We start from the raw sequence: 25,198 nt of genomic DNA, 5'->3' as shown, positions 1-25,198 counted from the left end.
TAACTATTAACTAACATGACAACTGTACATAATAACAGATTCGGTTAACTAACTAACTATACTTTAATCTCAATACGCCCCCTCAAGTTGGAGGCGGAATAGACATAGCCAACTTGTCCAATAAAGTGCAGTGCTTGATGCCAGTGAGGGCCTTCGTGAGTATGTCTGCTAACTGAGCAGTAGTGCCAATATGATGCAATGTTATAAGGCCTTCTTGAAGCTTGGTTCTTACAAAATGGCAGTCCACTTCAATGTGCTTGGTGCGCTCATGGAAGACAGGGTTCTTGGCAATATGAATAGTTGCTCGGCTATCACAGTGAACATGAAAGGGGCCAAGGCTAGGTATAGTCAATTCCTCAAATAACCTTTGCAACTAGACCAATTCTCCTACAACTTTCCTTAAGGACCTGTATTCTGCTTCAGCTGAGGAAAGGGAAATTGTTTCTTGCTTCTTGGACTTCCAACTAATAGGACTATCACCCAACAACACAATATAACCAGTGACAGACTTTCACGAATCAGGGCAGGCAGCCCAATCAAAATCACAATAGGCAGATACCTTGAAATCTGCAGATGAGGACATGAAAACTCCTAGAGTAGGATCCTTCTTGAGGTAGCGAAGCATGTGAAAAGCAGCACGCAAATGAGGCTCTCTGGGATCCTGCATATACTGGCTAAGGAATTGCACACCATAAGCCAAATCAAGTCTAGTGTTAGTAAGAAAATTGAGTTTGCCAACCAGATTTCTGTATTGAGTGGGGTCATCTAGTGCCTTTCCCTCATGTGCTCGCAGCTTAACATTAGGATCAAGGGGAGAAGACAAGGGAGTGGAGTGATCACAACTGAATTCTTTGAGGAGATCCTGTACAAACTTCCTCTGGGAAATAAGAATCCCACCATCCTTGTATAAAATTTCCAAACCCAAAAAATAGTGTAATCTGCCTAGGTCTTTGATCTTAAACTGATGATGAAGGAACTTCTTGAGCTCAGTTATCTCATCAATATCTGTTCCTGTGAGCAGAATATCATCAACATACACACCTAGAAACACAGTAGATGTGCCTCTTTTTCTGTAAAATAGGGAGTAGTCATGGAGAGAATGAGTGTACCCTCTTTTGTTTAAAGCTTCAGTTAGTTTTTCATACCACTGTCTACTAGCTTGTTTCAAACCATATAGTGACTTGTTGAGTTTACAGACCATGCCTGTGGTAGGAACAGACAAACCTTGAGGTATATCTATGTACACTTATTCATGCAAATCTCCATGGAGAAAGGCATTATTAACATCAAGTTGATATATATTCCATTGTTTCTTTGCTGCAGTGGCAATGAGTGTCCTTACAGTTGTCATTTTAACAACAAGTGAGAAAGTTTCTGTGTAATCTATACCATGATGCTGAGTATATCCTTTCACTACCAATGTGGCCTTATATCTCTCTACACTCCCATCTGCCTTGTGTTTGATTTTGTAAACCCACTTACACCCAATGGCCTTCTTATCAATTGGTAAGATTGTGAGGGTCCATGTATTGTTGTCATGTAATGCATTGAATTCATGTGTCATAGTTGTTTGCCAAGTAGGGTCTGTAGTTGCCTTCTCATATGAACTAGGCTCACAATCATGAGAAACATTCATTACAAGAGACTGACTTTCAGGATTTAGAGCAGCAGGTGATATGTGGTGGTTAAGGGAAAAATGAGCATTGAGGGCTATAAGAGGTTGGGAGGAAATAACTGGAGGTGTTCTATGGACATAATCAGACAAGTAAGGAGGTACTCTATGTATCCTATGAGACCTTCTAAGGGCAGGTCTTGTAGGGTGGCAAATAGGTATGGAAGTATGAGGTAGAGTGGATGACATAGTGGGATTAGAAGGACCAATTGGAGAAGTAGTTGGAGTAGAAAGTGTTGGTGACAGAGGTTAATTAATGTTGTTTACATGACCTGGATCACTTTCTACAGGTGTGGAGGGATGGTGGTAATAGGAGTAATCAGATGAGCCTACAGAATGGAAATGAGATGCAGGAAAATGAGTGGGATCATTGGTCATAGCAAAAGGAAAAATTGTCTCATGAAAGATAACATTCCTGGAGATATGAATTTTCTTAGTGGTTAGATTTAGCACTTTGTATCCCTTTGTACATGAAGGATATCCAATAAAGATATGGGGAACATCTTTGGGATCAAACTTGGTTCTGTGGGCTTTGGGTATAGTGGGGTAACAAAGGCAGCCAAAACTCCTCAAGTTAGAGTACACATGTTTGTGTTGATGCAAAACTTCATAAGGACATTTTTGATGAAAGAGGTGGAAGGTAGTCTGTTTATCAGGTGTGTTGCAGTTAATATGCATTCACCCCAGTACTTCATTGGGAGTTTTGATTGAAAAAAGAGGGCTCTTGCTGTTTCAAGGATATATTTATGTTTTCTTTCCACCACCCCATTTTGTTGGGGTGTGTATGGGCAGGAATTTTGGTGAAGAATTCCTTTAGTCTGGAAAAACATGATGGACTCATTATTGGTGAACTCAAGGCCATTATCTGATCTGATTACTTTGACACTGGTGCTGACTTGGTTTTCAACCATGATGACAAAGGCTTTGATAACATGCAAAACATTGCTTTTACAGCTGAGAAGATGTGTCCAGGTGAATTTACTAAAGTCATCTACCATGGTAATGAAATATTTGAAATTATCATGGGTGGCTGTGTGGTAAGGACCCCATAAATCAACATGTACCAGCTCAAAAATGTTAGTACTGTTATGAGACCTGGTAGGGAAGGGTAATTTTGATTGTCTTGCCATAGGGAAAATGGGGCAAAAAAATGCTTGTTTAGGTGAGAATTTTACAGGTATAGAGGATATGCCTTTCATTTTTACAAAGGGAACATTCCTAATCTATAGTGCCATAACAGGTCTGTGTTATTAACAGGAAAAGAACTAGAAGTTTTATCAACAACATTGTCTTTATTATTGATAGACATGGAATTCATTACAGCAGAATAAGAAGGACAGGAAGAAGAAATACAATTGTACTGTATTTTAGAGCTAGGAAAGGAAATACAAGAAATATGTTGTTGTTTTGGATGACTAGAATTGTTCTGTTGCAAGCAATCTGAGCAAAGGAAGTATAGGCCATCATGTGCTTTACCAATCTCCAAAGGCCTCTTCAGTGAATGGGCCTGCAGTAGACAAGAAGTATTAGAGAAAGAAATAGTACATTTTAGACTGTCAGCTAGAGTATTTATGGAAATTAAGTTGAATTTAAAAGAAGGAGCATAGAGTACTTTGTACAAAGTGATCTCGGAAGTTAGACACACACTACCTATCTCTGTAATCTTAACTCTATATCCATTAGGTAGTCTGACCAAGAGAGGATAGGGTAAGGTTATCAGGTTCACAAGGAGATTTCTGTCAAAAGTCATATGGTGAGAGGCACCTGAGTCTAATATCCATAGATCAGTTCTTGTTTTGAAGCATTCACAAGAAAGTTTGTGAAAGTCAATGGAAGTAGAACAAGTAAAAGTACCTGCAAAGATCACAACTCCACTTGTCATGTGCATAACATTTTGATCCTCCATGGGGCTGAATTCAAAAGAATTGTTGCAGCAAGTGAGCAACCTGTTCATACTGCTCTCTGGTGAGGTTGATGTTGTTGTTTCCTTGGTCATTGAAATGAGACTCTGAGGATCCATCCTGATTTCCAGGGATATCACAAGACAAACTGACAAAATTAGCTACTATACCCTTACCCTTGTTGTTCTTATGACTTGAGTTCTGGTTGTTGTATCTTTGGTTTTGGTGTTGTGGATCATGATTAGTAGGTCTGGGATTGTTAGTAATTAGACCAGGAGGATCTCCATGTAACTTGTAACACTTAACCCTGATATGACCTGGCCTTCTGCAGTAATCACAGTAAGGTCTACCCCTAGGTGCATTGCTAGTGATGTTGGAAGAAGAGTAGTTTGTTGTAAAATTCCTTCCTCCTGATGAATTTGAGGAACTTGAGGACCCAGCAAGTAATGAACTTCCTTCAACAAACAATTGATTATTTGGCTTGAACTCTCTTTGTTTTTCTTCTTGAACCAACAATGCAAAGGCTTGTGCCATAGAAGGCAATGGGTTCATCATTAAAATACTGCCCCTGATTATGGTATAGACTTCATTTAACCCCATAAGAAACTGAATTAGGCGCCTATGCTGCTCTGCCTTTTGAAGATTAGTTACCACAAATACAAACACAATTGCACTGACTGGTAATGCATAAACTGTTAAGTTCTTCCCAGAGTTTCTTCAATCTAGTGTAGTATGTGGTGATATCGAGAATACCTTGACTAAGATCGTTGATCTCTTTCTGAGTTGGTACAACTGTGCTCCATTCGTCTGATCGTAGCGATCTTCTAGCTCTGTCCATAATTCCAAAGCATCACCACATATTCGACACTATCCGCAACTTCTCTACCCAGTGAATTAAGAATCCACGACGTGACCATATCGTCGCATCTCACCCATTGGCGATAAGTTGGATCAGTTTTAGGTGGGCGTTTGCATTCACCATTGATGAAAATCAATTTGTTTTTCACGGACAAAGATCTGAGGACACTTTTTCGCCAGGAATGAAAACCAATTCCATCGAAAGGGACAGGTACAAGTACCACACCAGGACTATCAGATGGATGAATGTAGAGGTGACTGTTTGTATCAATTCCAGTAGACGATCCCGTATTAATTCCAGCAGACGATCCCTCATTCGTGAGTTCCACCATGATGAAGTAGTTATCAGAGAGGAAAAGATACCAGTTGAAAAGAGAAGAGAATTAGATTGATAAGAGAAATAGATCTGGAATTGAAGATCTCGAAATCGATGACGCAAACACAACTAAGAAGGAGTGTAAAGAGAAGGAACAGAACGTCCAAGCTCTGATACCATGTTAATATTGGAGATTTAGTGAATCAGGAAACTCCATTAATGGAGAATATCTGGAACTCGAAGTAAGAGAGAAGAGATGGTTTGTGAAATTTCCAATTCTGATTAATTCTTACTGACTGTACACATCAATATTTATATAGAATACAAAAAGGAAGAGTAAAATATCTAAAGCTCTCTAACTAACTATTAACTAACATGACAGTTGTACATAATAACAGATTCGGTTAACTAACTAACTATACTTTAATCTCAATAGTATAGCTGAAAGCAATATTAATGGTTTGATTGCTAAAAATGTGATAAAAATTAGAATACAAGGAACTTGTCATGATCATTGTCTATGTTCTGTGGATCAAATAAGTTCTGCTCAACACTTTCCATGGATATCCTGCATTCTTTGTCTCATGTTGATACTTTGTCAACCCTTGCATTTTATCCAAAGTAGTAGCTGAAAATTGCATTAAAAAAATAGGTGTTCCACATATTCATCAGCATAGTTTAAGAATGCATAGAGTTAACCTTGGACATAAGTACTTGGTGCGTGTAGTTGTATATATGTTGCTTTGCTTTCAAGAGGTGGTTAGTTTCGTATTGAATTGCTTATTATTATATGGTGAGGTTTTCTGCTTCTCCAAATAATATGCCTCTTGTGATCCCAATCATTTGTGATGGAAAATGCTGGATGTCATATTGACTAGTGTTGGTGAGATACTTTTAATCTTCATATGGTTCTGCTATGTTATTATAGCTCCAAACTCGTGATGTTTTTTTATCCATTATATTTCATCTTTTGACACATTTATTTTATAATTTCAGGTCATACAGTATGATGTTCAAAACTTTTGACAATGAAATATTTCAATATGACAAACAATTATGAAAATTAATTGAAGACATTATGATAGGATTGGTTCTATAATGATATTAGTTATTTCGTACAGATAATATAAGTTTACTTTTAAACTATGATACCTCTTTTTTGGATGAGTACTTCCTTTTGTTTGTTTGGATTTGATAAGACATATTATGTTTCATCAATTAATATCATATATTTTTTAGCATTTGACAAACTTTGTCGTCATAGACTCTTTTTTATTTTAAAAAAATTGGATTCACTAGTTATGGATGTATCATTCCAACAGCAAAGTAGATAATTTTATGAATGGATGTGGTCACTATTAATGGTGGCTAAGCAATTGGTTGTTAAAACTTTGACTTTTAGAGTAAAATAAAGTGGATTTACTAGCAATAAAATTGGACGCTAAATGGAGAATTTAATACGTTTTCACAAGGATATTGTAGCCTTTCAAATTGCCACTAAACTCTTGTCGTTACATATATCGATATCTAGTGGCTATTTTACTGAGTTTACCCAGCTATAAAAATAAATACTACATGAGCTTTTTAGTCATCTCAGATTGGATTTAAAAGCTATCTTAATTGCCTCTATAACTAGTGCATTTTAGCAACAAATTAATTGGATTTAGCGGCAATGAAAATGGACGCTACAAGAACATTCCTAGTTTTTTTAGATTTGATTTAGCAGCCAAATCAATGGCCGCAAACAATTGCCGCTAAAACCAATGTGTTTTAGCGGTAATAGATATTAGTTTTACCAGCGCTTGTATGAAATGCCACAAAATCCTTTGCCAACCTCCGATACAGCGGCCAAAGGCCATTGGCTGGTAAAGGGTATATCATCTATTGTTATTGCCACTAATACCATTTTAATTGCCGCTAAATCCCTTTTCTATTTTAGTGATTTCATAATTCAAATTCAAGGTAAACTTTAGAGTAAAGTTCGAGAAAGTCCTTTTGAGTCTTTTTGAGAAGTCTTCTACAATTATTTATAACTTATTTCAAGACTTGAGTAAATGAGTATGAGGATGAGAAAAGTTGTATTCATGAGTCCATGTTGTAATTGAAATCTTTGAGTCGAGTCATTCATGCCCATAATTCCACATGAACTCCATAAATTGAGTATCCTTGAGAGGAGAAATATCGTTGAGTTATGAGTTTCGCGTTCTTGAGTCCTTGAGATCTTGAGTTCTGAGTACTGAGTTTCCTTATTGCTATTAAGATTCCTGAGTTGAGTCGTTCATGTCCATAATTCCACATGAACCCTATTATTTGAGTTATAAATTTTGAGAAGCTTTTTAAAGCCAACTCTTGAGTTCTTAAACTGAGTTTTGAGAAAAGAGTTTCTCAAACATGATTAGTATGACAATCGAGTATGCCATCAATCTATGAGCAGTATGGTATCTAGAATTCAAGGTAGAGTTTAGAATAAAGTTCGAGAAAGCCCTTTGAGTCTTTTCGAGAAGTCCTCTGCAATTATTTATAACTTGTTTCAAGACTTGAGTAAATGAGTATGAGGATGATAAGAGTTGTAATCATGAGTCCATGTTGTAATTGATATCTTTGAGTCGAGTCGTTCATGCCCATAATTCCGCATGAACTCCATAAATTGAGTATCCTTGAGAGGAGAAATATCGTTGAGTTATGAGTTTCGCGTTCTTGAGTCCTTGAGTTCTGAGTACTGAGTTTCCTTATTGCTATTAAGATCCCTGAGTTGAATCGTTCATGTCCATAATTCCACATGAAACCTATGATTTGAGTTATAAATTTTGAGAAGCTTTTTAAAGTCAACACTTGAGTTATTAAACTGAGTTTTGAGAAAGTAAATATGAGTTTTGAGAAAAGAGTTTCTAAAACATGATTAGTATGACAATCGAGTATGTCATCAATGTATGAGCAGTATGGTATCTAGATATGCCATCAATGTTTATGTTGTATGCCTTCCCGAGTCATCAATGACCATATTAAAATATGATTTTGATATGTTTTAGAGAAAGAGTTTTCAAGTATGAATTGAGTAAGAGTATAAATGGACTATGTATTTCCAGAGGTATCAATTTTTACATTGATAAAAATAACTGAGATTTCTAAATGAGTTATGTGTTCAAAAGATATTTCAAGAGCAGTTACCTCTTTTAAGAGGGTAGTTTGAGCAATTATCTCAAATCAGAGGAACAATTATTTTTTAAAACATATGAGAATGAGTATAGATTATTGGGAGTAGTATTGAGCACCGATATGAAAACAAGTTCAGACAAGTCAAAGTCCTCATAAACCATGTATGCCAACCGGGTAAAGAGTCATACTTTTTAGATGATTCCTTATTGCTTTTTAAGCATGATTTAGTGGATCCACTTAGTTGAGGATGCCTTATACTCCAACAAGGTATATGACAGTTCTGGCAGCGTGGGCGAGACGTTGTATCATCACATAGCTCATAGTGATGGTTTTCGGTTAGAGAATCTCCCAAATAAGAGTTATTATTGTATCCTTACATACAATTGAGTTATTGTTGTATCTTCACATACAATTGAGTTATTATCTATTGTTTTAAAAGTTTTTCATATATTGCCTTTTTTATTGTTGCTTTATCCTTGAGTTGAGTATCCTTGAGTTGAGTATCTTTAAGTTGTGTATCTTTGAGTTGAGTCGAGTTGAGTGAGATGAGACAAGGTAAGTATGTTCCCTTTTTATCAGTTCAAGCTTATGTTTATGCTTTAGAATTCCCCTTACATGCTCGTACATTCAATGTACTGATGTCATTTGACCTGCATCTTTTTGTGATGCAGATACAGGTATTTAGGGTCATCAACAAACGCTCTGTTGATACCATTTGCAGTTCCAGTTAGCTTTGGTGAGCCTCCTTGCTTCTGGAGGGTTCCACTTTTACTTTCAGTTTGTTAGATAGTCGTGGGTCTTGTCCCGATAATCCTTCTGTAATAGTTGAGGCTTCATAGATAGTTTAAAGGTCGAAGAGTCTATCATCATTTTCTTTGTTGTTGGAATGTTTTGGGGTCATGAGACATTTAACTAATACTTGTTAAATTATTTTCAGACAATTATTGGAGTTGAGTTTAAATTGAATTTTAAAGTTATTTATGCATTTGGAGTTCCACTTTTCTTGAGTAAGTCTTCCGCTGAGTAATGAGCCAGGCCAAGGGTTTGTTTGGGAACAATGGTTCTCGAGTGCCGATCACGTTTAGGGTGTAGGCTCGGGGTGTGACAAACTTGGTATCAGAGCACAGAGTTCAAGTGTCCTAGAGTGTCTATGAAGCCGTGTCAGTAGGATCTTATTTATGGTTGTGAAGGCTCGTCTTCTATAAATAAGGGACTACAAATATTTGAGAAAAGTTCCCCTTCTTTCATACTCTAAATCGTGCAATAGAACTATGTCGTAAGGAGCTTATTCATACTCGTGCGTTTCTCAGATTCATTTGACTACCCCTCATACTAAAGGTGGTTGAAAAGCAAAGCCAGTTCTTTATCGATGAGTTTCTCTCAGTAAAAGTCTTGAGGAAGTCATGAGACTGCAGAGAGGCTTGAGAGAAGCCCATGAGTGAGTTAAGTGTTGAGTTTCGAATGAATACACTCATATTCAGATGAATCGTGCGTTCAAGCTAAAAGCGAGATTGTACTTTCTTCTCTAAACCTTGTTCCAATTGAGACTCTTGTGAGGGAGTGTGTTTTCGAGCTTGGGTAATGTGTTCACCCGAAAATATAGTATGAATTACGATGTTATAAGCAGTAAAAGTAAAGTGCCCAGAGTTAAAAAAATACATGCAGAGATTCAGTAATCCAAGAAAGGAAGATAGTGATGAGGCAAATTTTGTTATTGTAATCATGCACCCAGTAAGTTATTAATGATGAGTTTTTCCATTATGAGTAGACTAAGGAATAATATTCTTGTTTAGAGTTCGTGATATGAGGTAGAGGAATAGTTAGGAGTTAGGATGAGTTAGAGTAGATTTTAACTAGAAAGTGGTTTATGATGAGGTGTCATTGTGTTCGTAATGACCAAGTGTAGGTGTTGAATAAAAGAGCAATATTATTCATGAGGTGATAGATCTAAGCCAGACTTATGATTATTGAGGGAGAGCCCATAATGTTCAAAGTCATGTTTTAACACTAATTAGGCAATGATGTATAGTGAATGAGTAAATAGTACTTAGGTTGTGAAGTGGAATGTGATGGAAATTTGTAAGTATGAAGACCGAGAGATAAAAATTGACTACTTGTCATGAAGTTTTAGTGGGCGAGTGTTTCTTAATTTTTATCTAGTAGTTATAAGTTAGTATAGTAAGCGAGCAATCATATTGATATCTGGGTTTAGTAATAAACACTAAGTTTGAATTTGAAATGAGCGTCATGATCAAAAGAAGGGAAACTCGAGGATGATGATGTTAGTCTTGAGATATGATCTGGTAGACTTGACATAGAGTAGGTGAGGAATTGAGATGTTAGCTGTAATGAATATGAGTGGTACAAGTGAGAGATCCTAACTTTTAGATGAGGGTAGTGAAGTGAGGCTAAGTCATAAGAGTAACAAGAGCATTAAGAGGTGTACCCGAGATTATATGTAACTAGACGAGGTTCCAATTAAGTTAAATGATTTTCCATGTGTGCTAGATAGTATATTGGAGCTGTCATGTGGAATATGTTGATGTAAGCATTATTATTTTTTCCTTAAGAGTCAGATGAAGCGGACTTATAAGCCAATGAGAAGAGGTTAATATATGCATATTAAAAAGAGGTCTTAGAAGGAGTCTTACTACATGCTTATGGAGAGTTCAGTATTCATGAAATAAGACTTTGCCGAGTATTAGAGTAAAATGATGTGGACCAATTTAGAGATGATGGAATAGGTCCACAGCTTCCAACTGTCAGCTTTAGACCTAAGGGGGAGATGATAAGATGAGAACCCAAGTCAAGTGTAAAGGCATAGATTCCCCCCTGAACTTGTCCTGAAAAGTCAGTTACACACTTAAACTATTACAATGACCTATTACACACCTTTAACACTCAAAAGTGAATTTATTACCACCATGAGACGTGTAATACCACTCTCATATTATGTGGTGTATTACACTCGCTACCACATCAACGCTACATCATGTCATAAATTATAATTTTTTGTTTTTTTTTCTTTATTAATTAACTTTTATTTTGTTAACTATATTTTACTCTAATTAATCCCTAATTAATTACTTTAATTCTCTAATAATTATATCTTCTTCATCACTAAATCACACCCATTTCAATTCTCATTTCATCGGAAAAATCATATCCGACCACCTTCACTATTGATTTTGTTCTTCACCACCACTATATCACATTCAATTCTTCTTCTTCTTCTCTGTCACCCAACACCAACTATCACCACCACCATTATTAATATCAATTTTTTCTTCATCACTATCTTCAATTACCTCTTTTAATTTTTGTCACCCACCACCCATCACCACCGAACCCATAAAATTGCTATCACCATTAAACCCAAAAATTGATCTACAACAAAAATTTCTTTAACAAAGTCAAAAAAATGACAAAGATAGAAACAATCAACCGGAATTTTTCTAGATAAAATACAATTATAAACTAAAAAATCTATGAGAATTAACCTTATTGCGAATAAAAAAAATTATGCTTTAAGATTGTGATAATTTTTTTTAAAGAAGTGTGATGAAAATAAAGAATGAAGAAGAAGAGGACAATGGGTGGGGTGTGAAGAAGAAGAGGTGTTGGGGTGGGGGTGGGGGTGGATAAGAAGATTCTAACTTTTTTTTTCACTTAAATTTCAAACTGACGTGCCTATTTTTTATTTTTTATTTTGCCACGTCAGTTTTAGGGGGTAAGAAAATTTACTTTTGAGTAGTATAAGTGTGTAATACGTCACTATGATAGTTTAAGCGTACGTGTAATTGAATTTTCGGGACAAGTTCAAGGGGGAATTGATGCCTTTTCCCGATAGTAATATGTTCAGGAAGAGTTAATGTGGTATGTCAATCCATTCATACTCTAGCGTATTCTCAAAGTTCAGTCAGTACATAATCTTGTTTATGTTTCTAATATCAGGATTGTGTTCATGACCTATACTCATGCACTTTAGAGAGATTCACATCTATACACAATTTCTAGAATAAGAAGCAAGGACTTTAGACTTATACCTTGACAAGAGAGGTCATGTACCCTTGTGGGTGCTATGAGTTGCAGCCAATGAGGTATGGTAATAAGGAAAGAAGAACATAGTCGAGGAGTGTTGCTAAGCTTAACAAATAGCAATCACATTACCTAGGCATAGTATTCCTATTCTTACTTCATGCCTAGACTTGTGACTACCCAGGCATAATATTCCTATTCATACTTCATGCCCAGACTTCCTTTGTTTCAGATAAGATAACTTCAGAGAGAGCGTGACTTTGTTCAAAACAACATCGTTCTTGAGTTATGTGCTATAGAGAGTCCCAACTCTTAGTATGAATCAGTTCAGCCTATGTTAGTAGGCAAGTTCAGGAGTCAGAGGAGATGGTAAGAGTGACCCCATTGACGAATGATCCCAAGGGGGAGATATTGTAACACCCCGAAATTTTTTGAGCTAAAACTCGAACCATTCTTCGTGTGTGAATAAGATTTTACCGAGAAATTTTAAATTTTCTTAGGTGTTAAGGTTACTAAATGTAGCATCTCAAGTTCCAAAAAGAACTAAAGAGAAATTCATTCAAGTCATCCATAAGTTCTTTTAAGTTTTGGATCAACTGCAAACGACCATAACTTTTAGCACATAAAGAGTTAGGTGGCCCGTAAGGTATCAAATCGAAGATCTTTGAGTCTTCTTTCCAACGCCATCAAATTTTCTAAAATACGAGTTGGCAATACCATAATGAAGATACACGAGACAAAAATATGCTTACCTTATCTAGGACAAATACAAGTCTTCTTTATAAAGAACATTATGTAAAAATGGTATGCGTAATTACCTTACAAATATGTACAAATACAAACTGAATCTAATACCGATCATAAATCCAATAGTGGAGAGATATGTTTTTTTGTTGAGTCCCTCACTAAGGGACAATGCTCTCAACAATTATGAGGAGAATTCCAACCCTTTATCCCATCCAATGAGTTTATTTATATGAAATTATTGAGGTTCCACATTGCATGAGTTTAGGATTGTTTTAAAACAATTGTTAGACTATTGTAAACCTACTTTTAGGGTTGGTCAAAATCAAATCGTAATTGATAAATGATCTCGAATGTATTTATGCATTCAAGCACCGTATGTTATCCGTAATTGAGCGTTAACTCATATATATCCATGTGTTTTATGTGTAACTGTTGTGATGAGCTTTTATATATATATATATATATATGCTTAGATTGATTTTAGGTCAAAAACAACAAGAATTGACCCAAAAATGGATTAGAACTCAAATCAAAGTGTCCCATACTAAAATACAACCAAAGTAGGCTAAATAAAATGTGGTCCGTAATACGGGGCACAGACCATGTGTTGGCCGGCCCTCACGCCGCACCTGTTGAAACTAGATTCTATGGGGAAAATTTTATGTGATGGACATGCCACACACTGAAAAGAAGACAATGAGTCTGAGATAGATCTCCTGCTCCGCGATGGAGTCTGCACCGCACACTAGAGTTTTACAGATCCAGAGTTGACAAAGTCAAAGTAGAGTCCAATCAGGATTAGAATTCTCGTTCAACTATTATAAATAGATCATAAGCACAACATTTTTAGGATTATGCTCTATCAATAGAATTTGGTTTTCATCATTCTTTATTATGAACTACGTACTTCATACTTGTTTTTAGTTTTAGTTATTGCTTTCATACAAGATTATTGTGGTACAAACATATACACTTGCAAGAACTGCATTAATCAAATGTTTAGATAAAAAAATTTCATCTTAATGTTCTTTAGTTATTTCAGTTACTTTTATTATTATTATTATTTGCAACTAGTTATGAATAGTTAAATCTTATAACTAGGTTAATGAAACATTCTTTACATTGATATCAATCTTTAGGTGTGATCATTGTGTGTTAAAAAATTTTCGTAAAAAATTCAATGTTAGTTGTTCAAATCGGGCATGAACCCATTCTACATTGCTCAAATAAACCTCTTTAATGATTCTGAATAAAGCTATCTCAAATTCAGCGGGTATGGCTGTCTATATTCCATATATTGCTCCCTCTGTCCCATATTAATGAATCATTATACTAAAAATAGTTGTTCCATATTAGTTGTCCATCTTACTAAATCACAAAAACATCAATTCAATTTTTCTTATATTACCCTTGCAATTAATTCTTTTTTAAAATTGTTCACATTTTTGTTTATACAACTCCCAAGAAGCTTTTTAAGGGGTGAATTAGAAAAAATATTTTCTTATTTATGATTCCTTAAGCATAGTGTAAAATAAAAAGTGATCAACTAATAAGAAACGGAGGAAGCCATAAATAGGGAGTTGGTCCGATGTTCGACAGTAACGTGTGGCTTTTCTCCGGAGTGCTTAAGATGCATTAACATCTTTCATCAACTTACTATCTTGCAAGTACTTTAGCAATTCGTTACGTCAATCCCATACAAGGTTTTATAAGAAACTTAACTAATAACAAAAAAAAAATTATTCATAAAAGTTATTAACTTCCTCAATTATTCTGCAAATTAAATTTTATTTTACCTACAACAAGTTCATATTCCAAAAAATCCTAGATGAATTTCGTTATACTCAAAGCCCAGGTTTACTTTAATTCTTTCTATTTTTTTTTCTAAAACAATATCTCTCACACACCATTAATGAGTGTATTACATTTTCTATGTCATGTCAGCAAAAAGTGTCAAAAAGCATACTTGAAAAATGGACAAGGTCTACTTAAGGTGTCTAAATGAAAGTTTATGGATGTTTAAAATAAACAAGACCTATTTGAGGTGTCTAAGTGAAAGTTGTTGATAACTTTAATACGTTGGTGTCGATGGATTTCGTCTTTCTTCAATGAATGTGTACGGTTACCTTCATATGTGTGTATTTGAGTTTTTGGCCAAAAACATCCTTAAACTATACCACAAACTTAAACTACATCCTTAAAATATATTTTTTGGCAAAAAACATCCTCTAAGTATTTGAAAGTTAACAATGATCATCCTTCTATTAGATATCGTAAAAAAACTAATGGATCCTACAAAAACATGAGTAGTTCACGTGACTATCAACAAAAGTTTTCTTGCATAATTTCATTACCTGCTGTAAGAAGTTCCTGATTTTTAAAAAAAAATCTTAGACATCAACAAACGCCGCTTCTAGCATATTCAATTGAGAAGAAATATATTTCAATTAATAATATTTGTAATATCAAATTACATGAAAAATAAATGGAAAAAAACCCATCAAATTAAAAGATTTTGCATAATGCTAAACTCAATTACCGAAAAAGTTCACGATAGTATTTTTAGCGTATGTAAGAATAATAATTACAAAGGGATGACTTGATTTTTGTGGGATCTGTTAGTTTTTTGATAAATTCAAGTAGAAGGATGAACATTGTTCACTTTTAAATATTTGAAGGATGTTTTCTGCTAAGAATAATACTTTAAGGATATAGTTTAAGTTTGGAGTATAGTTTAAGGATGATTTTGGCCATGTATTTATACACAAGAAGGAAATTAAAAGTCATAAGAGTCCTACAAGTTATCATACGTGATAGCCAATCCTTATAATCACAATCTATTTTAGCATATAACGTGTGTATATACTCTAGGTTAAACTAATTAATGTACATAGCTACTGTTTAGGTTGTCCTTAATTACCTCTAATTAACCAAGTTGTCTTACTACTACAACACTTTTATTTTTCTTCTGACAAAATAAACACGTTTAATTTCCCAAAAATATTGCATAATAAACAAATAGAGGAAACTACTTATCCACTACTCAACATGATTAATTCGTAAATATCGGTTAATTATAATTTGTACATTGGGTGCTTTGCCTCATAAAGCGGAGCCATTACTTCACAAAAGTGGAAAATGGGATGAGTAATTGTTAATTAATTAAACAACATGGGAATGAGGATGAAGCCCTTAACGTCCCTTCAAGGCTTATTGTTCTCCTCTCCATTACCATGTCTCTCTTCCACTAATCACCATTTTTTTCCCTAACATTTTTTTTCCCCATTTTTTACACTTAACAAAAATGAGCAATTCCCCATTGGCAACGGGCACCATCACGACTCGTCGGAGACCGATAGATTCCGTTGAATACGTGGAGGAAAATGGTAACGGGAAAGTTAATATAGGACAGCATCATCATCATCGAAGAATAACGTCGTCGGTTAATTCGTTAATGAGACCAGGAAGATACCTAAGCCGTTGGATTTTTGGTGCATTAATGTTACTTATGATTTCCACCATGTTTGTGAAGATTATTCTCATACATTTATTTCTTAGAGTTAATGCCACCATGACTTCCCATCATGATTTCTTACAACTTCCACGTCATGTAATGCATGAACAGGTTCATCAATCTTTTCTTTTTATTTCCCCTTTAATTTGTTGTCACGAGTCAGAGGTGGATTCAGGATTTTAACTAACATTATAGGTTTAAGTTCTGGATTGTACTAATCATAGGTTTAATTTCCTGGATAATGTCTTCCCAGAATAGTGAAATTTGGGCAAACATCGGAAGTGATAAGTATTATAAATGCATCGATCGATCAAGTATAAAGACAAGTATGTATACTTAATTAACACTTGATAATTGGAGCAATAAGTATTAATTTGTCATTAAGTGTAAACATTTTTTTTTCTCAGGAGGCAAAAGTATGAGCAATGGTTATATTTTAGTTCATGCAAATGGAGGACTTAACCAAATGAGAAGCGGGGTAAGACTAGCTACTTTATTAATTAATTACCAGTTTTTTTTGTTTAATAGTGTTCTAATGTTAAACCAATTGTACTATGTAATTTTTCATTTTTTTTCGAGTTCGATTGTATATGTGAAAATGAATAATTACTTATCATAATTTTACTAAAACTTTGATGCAGATAAGCGATATGGTAGCAGTAGCAAAACTTATGAATGCAAGCTTGGTTCTTCCTATGTTAGATCACAAATCCTTTTGGACAGATCCTAGGTGCAAATAAATATACATATTCATTCTCCTGGTATTTAATTATTTGAAAAAAATAATTAAAATGCATCTTATAATGTTAATAATTAATTCTGTTTTACAGTGAATTCAAAGATATCTTTGACTGGCAACATTTCAGAAAATCTTTGGAAGATGATATTGAAGTATTGGAGTCTCTTCCTCCAAGTGTTGCAAATATTAAACCTTTCCTCAAGGCACCTGTTTCTTGGTCAAAGGCATGCTTAGCTTCTTCATATACATATATTTTCCCCGCCCTTAAAAAATGTTGCCACACCCGTGTCAGATTCTCCAAAAATACACTACTTTTGGAGTATTTGACACACGTAGATATTTTTGAAGGGTCCTAGCTAGCAACATAGATTTGCCCCAAATTAATGGTGAGTTTCTACTTTGGCTGATCATATTAATTTAGTGCAGGCCAGTTACTATAATAGAGACATTTTGAAGATATTGAAGAGACACAAAGTAATAGAATTCACTCACACTGATTCGCGGCTCGCTAACAATGGCATCCCAGATTCAATCCAAAAACTCCGATGCCATGCCATGTATGAAGCCATTCGTTTTACGGAGAAAATTGAACAACTTGGAACAAAGTTAGTAAACAGACTCAAGGAAAATGGTGAACCATATATAGCTCTGCATTTAAGGTAGGTACAAATTACTTAAATACATACCCGAAAACTATAATTTTTATCGTTTTAGAAATTAAGTTACATACATTTATGACAGATATGAGAAAGATATGCTGGCTTTCACAGGCTGCAATCACAATCTTACACAAAAGGAAGCAGAGGAGCTTCGAAAATTAAGGTACAAAACTAAGCATTGGAAAGAGAAAAGGATAAATGGGACAGAAAAGAGGGTTCTGGGGCTATGTCCTATGACACCTCGAGAGGCTGCCATTTTTCTAGAGGCGATGGAATATCCATCAAACACTAAAATCTGCATAGTCGCAGGAGATATTTTTGGACAAAATGGATTAAAGGCACTTCAAGAAAGGTATCCAAATGTATATTACCATTCCAATTTGGCAACAGAGCAAGAGTTGAAACCTTTTATGCAAAGGCATAATCAACTTGCTGCATTAGATTATATTTTAGCTCTTCATGCTGACGTTTTCTTATACACCTATGATGGGAATATGGCCAAGGCAGTTCGTGGTCATCGCCTATTCCAAGGCTTCTGGAAGACCATCAATCCGGACAAGTAAGTATTAGACATCATCAATGTTCAATTTTTCTAGCATTTACTTTCTTTATGCTTGTGTTAAATAGTTTTGTTCACTTGTTTGTTGACATGTTTCAGGCAAAATTTTGTTAGACTTATGGATGGAATGGACAACAAGAAGCTAACTTGGAAAGAATTTGCAACTCAAGTTAGGGGCTTACATGTAAACAGAACAGGAGCACCAAATGCTAGAGTTGTTGGGCATTCACCTAAACTGGAGGAAAATTTCTATGCAAATCCTTTCCCTGGTTGTATTTGTCTCAGACCAAAACATGAGAAGAACAGATGATTGCCAAGGCCAGAGGTATAGACAGCAGTTCGTAATTCCTTATAGGCTTCCAAAGGCTAAATTCTCAGAAGCAGATGGAAATGTTTATGATGAGTATCACTTCTCATCCACCGAACATATACAATTTTGACGGGTTCAACTTTTAAGGTCCGCATACACTTTGAGTTCAGAATTCAATATTTATGTAATTATTCACATGTATACTCTGTGTTGTTGAGTTGAACCGTAAAATGTAAGGTCCATCTTTCTGCCTCTGCAATTCAGAGCCAGATCAGATCGCTTGTATATAATCTTCAGGTTCCCAGTTCTTTTCACTAACTGTATATCCAGAAATATTAAATCAATAGACTGATGCTTAAATCAAGTTTACATCTCAGTCATCAGATTATAACTAGAGCATGCATGTTTATTTGTTCCAATTTGCAATGTACAATTAAATATTCTTCACATGAATTCGTGAATTGTACTTAGTGAGTGTATCAAAATATATAGTCAGTGTATAAGTCATGTATATTTAAGCTATATAGTATAATCAATGTATATTTTCTATGACTTTTTGACAAATTATATTGTATACTCAGCTATGACGTTTGACATGATTATATTTATTGTACGCTTTATTGTTGGCTAGGCATAGGGGATCCGGTTTCTATCCTCACAAGTTGCATAGCTATTTTAATAAGATTTTCTAAATCTTGATTTTCATGACAATTGCTAACAAAGTTTAGGGCTTCATGAGCTAAAGAAAGAACAGAATTGTAGAGTTTTTGTTTGTGTTGACGCATTGCATCTTCAAGAAGTCTCTGTGCATTTGAGAATTGGTCGATACAATAGTAGTCTCCAACATCGTCAGCTTGATATGTTTTTTTTAAAGCAAGTTTTATTGCTGATTCAAGAAAGCTTTCTGCTGAATTTTCACCAGCACAATGATATTGAGGAATATTGAGAAATAAGAAAAATGCTACCATGAATAATATAGAAGCCATTAATTCTTTCGTTTTCCCTTATGTGAAATACGTTCCATAATAATTATATATAGTAGTTGGTCACGTTCTACAATGAAGTGAAACGTTCATAGTTTTAATTAATTTACAAATTAAGGCATATTAAGTTTGCCTATTAAAGAGTCATGCATTAATTATTAGCCTTTTTGGTGCTAACAGAAAAGCAAATCAAACCAACTCGATTTAAAAACTGACATTTGATTTGGTTTGAATAAAGTTCTAGTAAAAATAATCGAACCAAATCGTTAAATAATTATATATAAGTTTTATAATTATTTATATATATATATATATATATATATATGATATTAGTTTTTCATAGTTAATTATAAAATATTTTATTCTTTAATCATTAATTTGGTTTTAGTCTATTTATTTCATATGTAATTTTTTCTTTTTTTAATAGAAAAAAGTTTCTTGTACTATGGAACCTCTGTTTAGCTTGTTCTTTGAACTCAAGCTGTGTTGCCAGTTTAATCCACCAGGTACAATTTTGAAGAAGAATTTGTCGATCATATTCTTTATGGTGCTCCTAAATGAAGATATTTGGTATTAACGCAGTGAAATCATTAATAAGGATATATATGAACCATTTGTAATAGGTTGATGACATTTTTGATTTAATAGGGGAAAGAAAGACATTTTTGAATTATTTTTAATACGTTAAATATATTTTGATCCAATAGGTGGAAGGAGGGGCAAATTTGATCCAATAGGTGGAAGTAGGACATTTTTGAACCATTTCTAATAGTATAACTTACATAAATCCCATAGTGTAAAGAGTAAATTATATCCTCCCTACTTTTTTTCTAATTACAATAATTCCTTAAATTTGTACCTTCGGGATACATAAGCCACCATCCGGATACATTAATTATGATACAAGAATTATCCTTCTGTTGCGCTAAAAAGGGAACAAAATCTTTTTTATTGCGCTTAAAAGGAAAAGAAGCGTAAAATTAATATCAAATCCATAAATCACGCAATTACGTTGTTGTCACCAATCTCTCCCAAGGCATAACAACATCAAAAAAAAAAAATTCAAATTTCTATCCGGTGTCTGGTGTTTGCATTGAAGCTCCGACTAAATTTAGATTGTAGACTACAAAGCCCATTCAAAAGGTGGTGCTTCCAACAAGGTTTTCTTCATATCAAAGACTGAAAACCTGAGACCTCTGGCTAAAAGTGGAACAGTTCCACACTTCCACCACAACCTATGTTGGTTCAAAAACATTTTAATTGATACTCAATGATTTGGCCCTGGGGAATAGCTGAGGGGCCAAAATGCTTAAATTCGAACTGCAGTTTGGTCCAAAAGTGTAGATAGAATGTTCTCAACATTCCTTTCACATATCACACTACCAATCTGAAAACTAATTAGAACTGCATACATCCAACTACTTGATGGGGAAAGTCATAAATCTCTTATTTCTAATAGAGAAGCTACAATGTTTGAATACAACTAACAACATAAACATGAGAGACATTCTCATCCAGGTAAACTCGAATGAGTTATAAATCTGCGAACGCATGGTAAGTTTTTGAGTCCATGGCAATAAGTCTTACAGAAGCAACTAATGCAGCAACAGCAATACAACTAAAGAAGAGAATGTTGAACCAGTGCCAGCTCTTTTGTAATGACGAAATTTGCTTCCTCATAGCAACAATGTACATGTGATTCGGAAGAATAAATGTGAGTGGAATTGTACTGATAGCACCGGTGAAGCTCATGAAATCTCCAAGAAAAGGTAACAGAGCAGATAGAAAAATGGTAATTGCTAGATAACCACCTCTAACTACTGTTCTGAATGACAGGTTCCGAAAAGCCAATACACTTCCACTTATTCTATATTTAGTATCCAAATACTCGTATGTTGGACTTGCAAATATCTGCAATGAACAATAATACAAGGCTTAATATATGAGAAAATATTAGACATATGCATCAACTATACGTCAAGAAAGATAAGTGCTTAATTTGTTCGGTAAGGAATAGGCACACTTCTTGGGGCTAATAGAGGGTACACTACCCGGGGGTATGTCATATGCCAAATCACGGTGAATGAGAGCAATGTATCTGTGATATTGCCTTCTTCTGTGACGGAGTTGCTGTCATTTCTGAGTCTCATGAACTACTATTTTGGTTCATAAAAGGTGAAATTTGTGAGTTACTTACGTGCAACGTAATGATGGATTGGAAGAAAGCAGCAATGTTGGCTAATCCCCTCAGCCAAACAGGGCCACTGACATTGTAGAGCAAATAAGATGATGATTTAGATCCATACGCCCAATACCCCATGTAAGTAACAGCATGCACCGGCACAACTCCTATAGTAAACTGAAAATACAGGGCTTTCAACATGTTGTCAACAACAGGTGCTCTTACAGTAGCCTGTCATATAATTGAATTTTAACAATATTAATGTGAGGATCATCATATGAAATTGATCAACAAATAAGTGTAGATACAAGAGCTGGAAAATCTTCATTGCATTGGACAACAACGCCAGAGGTCATAGTTCAAATTTCCTTCCATCATTTTACTAAGTCCAACCCATCGCAGAAATTTATCAGTAAATCGTACCTCCATAAAAGTTCATGAATGAATTTATAGCGTAAATACCTGGATCTCTGGGATCATTCCTGTGTTGTATACAAAAACAAGACTTGCAGCTGCACCAATAGTTGTAAAAGCTCTACTAGAGGAGGATCCTGGAATGCTATAGTCCCTAGGAGGAGCATTAATACCTGCAATTTCACGTCGAGAGAGGGATACATACTTATAATTAATTAAGTAAATAAAGATATACTCATATCTCTAACAAGTTAAGTTTTTAGAAGAGAAGGCCACACTCGGTTAAATCAATTATGCATACCATCTTTAAGACACAAAGCAAAGGCTATTGAGAAATACACTATACTGAGGAATGTGGAAACTGCCATCCAAACACCTAGAGCTGATAAATGGGGCACAGAAACAGCGAAAATCACGCACGCTAATCCTGCGATTATGATGAAGTATGGAAGCTTCATCTCATGATCCTCCCTAAAGAGAAGATAGAAAGCCTGTCAATCATAAAAACTGTTTCAGATTCATTTTATATGAAATTTGCTTTCACATTAAAAAGGTTAACACTACTTTATGCTTATTATTAACTCATTATCCGATGAGAGGGTATTGCTCGGATGGTAAACACCCTTCACTTCCAACCTGAAGGTTGTGAGTTTGAGTCACCAAAGGAGCAAAAAAGGGTGGGAGCTTCTAGGGAGGCGCTAAAAAAAAAGTCATTATCCTACCTTTAAGGCTTGTCCACCCAAAATGATGAATCCAATATTTATCAAGAAAAGATTTGCATACTGTAATCCCCAAACAATGACATAAGCTCTGTATCCTGCATCAACCAATATAAGTTTGAACTACAACAACTTTAAATCTTGAGATGTTAAAAGTGACTACGACTCGTCGACTCGTCAATCTGTTTTCTTACCATACATAAATCCTGCAAGATCTCTATATCTGATATGCCTTTTTTCTCCATATTGATGGATCTTTGCCATAAGGGTACTAGCATATAATGATATGATTGTAGATAAAACCATACCAGTCACACCACCAATCCAACCCAGAGGAACCATGATTGTGCCAGCATATCCTAGTGCATACGCACAATTGACAGTAGTCGTGAGAACAAGTCCCACCTGAAACCATGAATCTACATTTTCGAAAACATAAAACACAATTATTACTCTTGTCACTTGTCTGTTATAAAGTGCTAAAATTTGTATTCAATGTATATAAGAATGGTAAATACTACTATTAAAGAAACAACAATCCCCCCTCAAGCAACCGAGGTTGTGGAATCTATAACTATTTACTTCAACAAAATAGTTGTACCTCAAATTTTGCAAAACTTCGAACTCACTCAACAACTACAAAATCACTTCTTTAGAAAATGCATAATACATAAATATGCCCTTTAACTTGACTTTATTTCAAATTTATGCAAGTAGACACTTAAACTTGTATAAAGTTGAACAAATTGACTTTTATATATTATGCCTTTAGAAAATAATGCACTGATTCGGACGTGCTAGAGCAACTGCATTTCACAGTTGAAGAAGTGCAACACACACTTCTAGCATAGTCTCAAATCAGTGTGGTGAAGACAAAACATTGCACATGTGAACCTCGGATATGAAGACAGTAGCTGCACCAATATTATCTTAATTTAGGCATTACTGAAACCTTCAATGAAGATTAATAGATAATGTCGTATTCAATTGGTCACTAATGGTTTTGAATAATAATGAATATATAGATCACATATGAGCTCTAAGCTAATACTTAAATTTTACTTTGTCATAATATTAATTTTTAGCCTTTTAAGGTAATATCTAGACTTTAATTTTCTTAACAATTGAGTGTGATAGCTGAGTGGGTCATGAATTCGAATTCCCTATTTAGCAATACTGTTACTTATATCCTAGTTTCTCAAAATATATATACATGATTTTTTTCAAAGTTAATAAGGGCACGTTCGAACCTACGAGAGCAACTGCGTTTCGTAGTTGATGAAGTGCAACAAGGTCTACTACCGCAGTTTCAAACTAGTGTGCTGAAAAGAAAATGTTGCACTGGTTTGGACCTATGAGAGTAAATGTGTTTCGTAAGCACTTCTGTCTCAAACCAGTGTGTCTCTTCAGCATGCATTACATCTACGTTTCACATTATCACATATGCCCAAATCTCGATATCATTTTTTGAAGCCGAGCAAGCAACGACACCGACGACGGTGACTAGCCTTGTCTTCTTCTCAACCATTTTAATCTTAAAAGAAAAGAAAAAAATGCCCCCCAACTCCTAAGGATGGAATTGGAAACAAAAGGAAAAGGATCTACGGCGGATGTGTGCATTATAATTCATCAAAGTCCTATTTGATTTTAATTTAGATTAGTTAAGTCTATACTATGAGCAAACATATGGTACGATTTAGGGGTGGACATGATATGATATATACCGAAATACCATATCATACTGAAATTTTTAATACCATACTTTTGATATTATGGTATTTGGTGTGGTATATATATGATATACATTTTTTTTTTTTTGGTATTCAGTACGGTATTTGGTATTTCGATATAACATATCGAAATACCGAATACCATACCGAAGTATATAGTTACATAAATAACATATATATATATATATATATATTATATTAAAATACTAACAAAAACACAAATATGCAACCTAGTATTAGTATAAATTAAATGTTTAGAAGTTAAAATTTTGACTAGTACTCTTTTTTGATTGAAATGTATTTAAATTGTAACTGATTAACAAAATGAGTTGTTTGCACTTTATTTTGCATATATATATTTCTACATATGTAATGTGTTAGTATGATACAATTGAGACATTTTTTTAAGGAAAAATTACTTAAATACACAACACTTTTTTACCTATTCTCAATATTTCCCTACTCTTTTACTAAAATACAAAAATCCCTTATTTTCCCCCAATTCAACTTAACCGGATACTTTATTAGTTTAAGTATCCGCCCGTTATTAATTAAAGTATTCGCACTGCTATATTATGCATCCGCCCGTTAATTAAGTATCTGTGCTGCTAACAACTTAATAATTTAAGAATCCGCCCGTTATTAATTAAAGTATCCGCGCTGCTATATTATGCATCAACCCGTTAATTAAGTATCCGTGT

The 25,198-nt window shown here is 34.6% G+C and overlaps 2 protein-coding genes across 4 annotated transcripts in view; one reads left to right on the top strand and one right to left on the bottom strand.

Moving 5' to 3' along the window:
* Positions 1-15,992: 15,992 nt before the first annotated feature.
* Positions 15,993-18,469, top strand: LOC125808374 (O-fucosyltransferase 19-like). Its single transcript, XM_049488080.1, has 8 exons — positions 15,993-16,313; positions 16,456-16,528; positions 16,610-16,680; positions 16,844-16,932; positions 17,033-17,165; positions 17,368-17,600; positions 17,683-18,159; positions 18,259-18,469. Exons 1-8 carry the CDS (start codon positions 15,993-15,995, stop codon positions 18,467-18,469), a joined length of 1,608 nt encoding a protein of 535 aa, XP_049344037.1.
* Positions 18,470-20,879: 2,410 nt separating this feature from the next.
* The window catches only part of LOC125808426 (proline transporter 2-like), a 237,028-nt gene continuing 232,709 nt past the window's right edge, over positions 20,880-25,198 (bottom strand). For 2 of the 3 annotated variants that reach the window (XM_049488127.1, XM_049488129.1), the window contains exons 3-8: positions 22,962-23,186; positions 22,771-22,865; positions 22,350-22,539; positions 22,097-22,221; positions 21,650-21,865; positions 20,902-21,363 (exon numbers count right to left, since the gene is read on the bottom strand). In XM_049488127.1, the coding sequence (XP_049344084.1) occupies positions 20,986-21,363; positions 21,650-21,865; positions 22,097-22,221; positions 22,350-22,539; positions 22,771-22,865; positions 22,962-23,186 (1,229 nt within the window). In that variant the 3' untranslated portion in view covers positions 20,902-20,985. Of the gene's footprint in view, positions 21,364-21,649; positions 21,866-22,096; positions 22,222-22,349; positions 22,540-22,770; positions 22,866-22,961; positions 23,187-25,198 lie in introns of all 3 variants that reach the window. The other variant, XM_049488128.1, reaches the window with a different exon arrangement.

Source organism: Solanum verrucosum, unplaced genomic scaffold (assembly GCF_900185275.1).
Source record: "Solanum verrucosum unplaced genomic scaffold, falcon-dt-bn FXZP01000112.1, whole genome shotgun sequence".
Lineage (NCBI taxonomy): Eukaryota > Viridiplantae > Streptophyta > Magnoliopsida > Solanales > Solanaceae > Solanum > Solanum verrucosum.
This window is presented reverse-complemented; position numbering and strand designations above follow the sequence as displayed.

Excerpts from the sequence above, each read along its gene's own strand:
- LOC125808374 (XM_049488080.1), top strand. The coding sequence starts at position 15,993 with ATGAGCAATTCCCCATTGGCAACGGGCACCATCACGACTCGTCGGAGA. Across the intron at positions 17,601-17,682 it reads TATATAGCTCTGCATTTAAG|ATATGAGAAAGATATGCTGG; the intron begins GTAGGTACAAAT and ends CATTTATGACAG. Across the intron at positions 18,160-18,258 it reads AAGACCATCAATCCGGACAA|GCAAAATTTTGTTAGACTTA; the intron begins GTAAGTATTAGA and ends GACATGTTTCAG.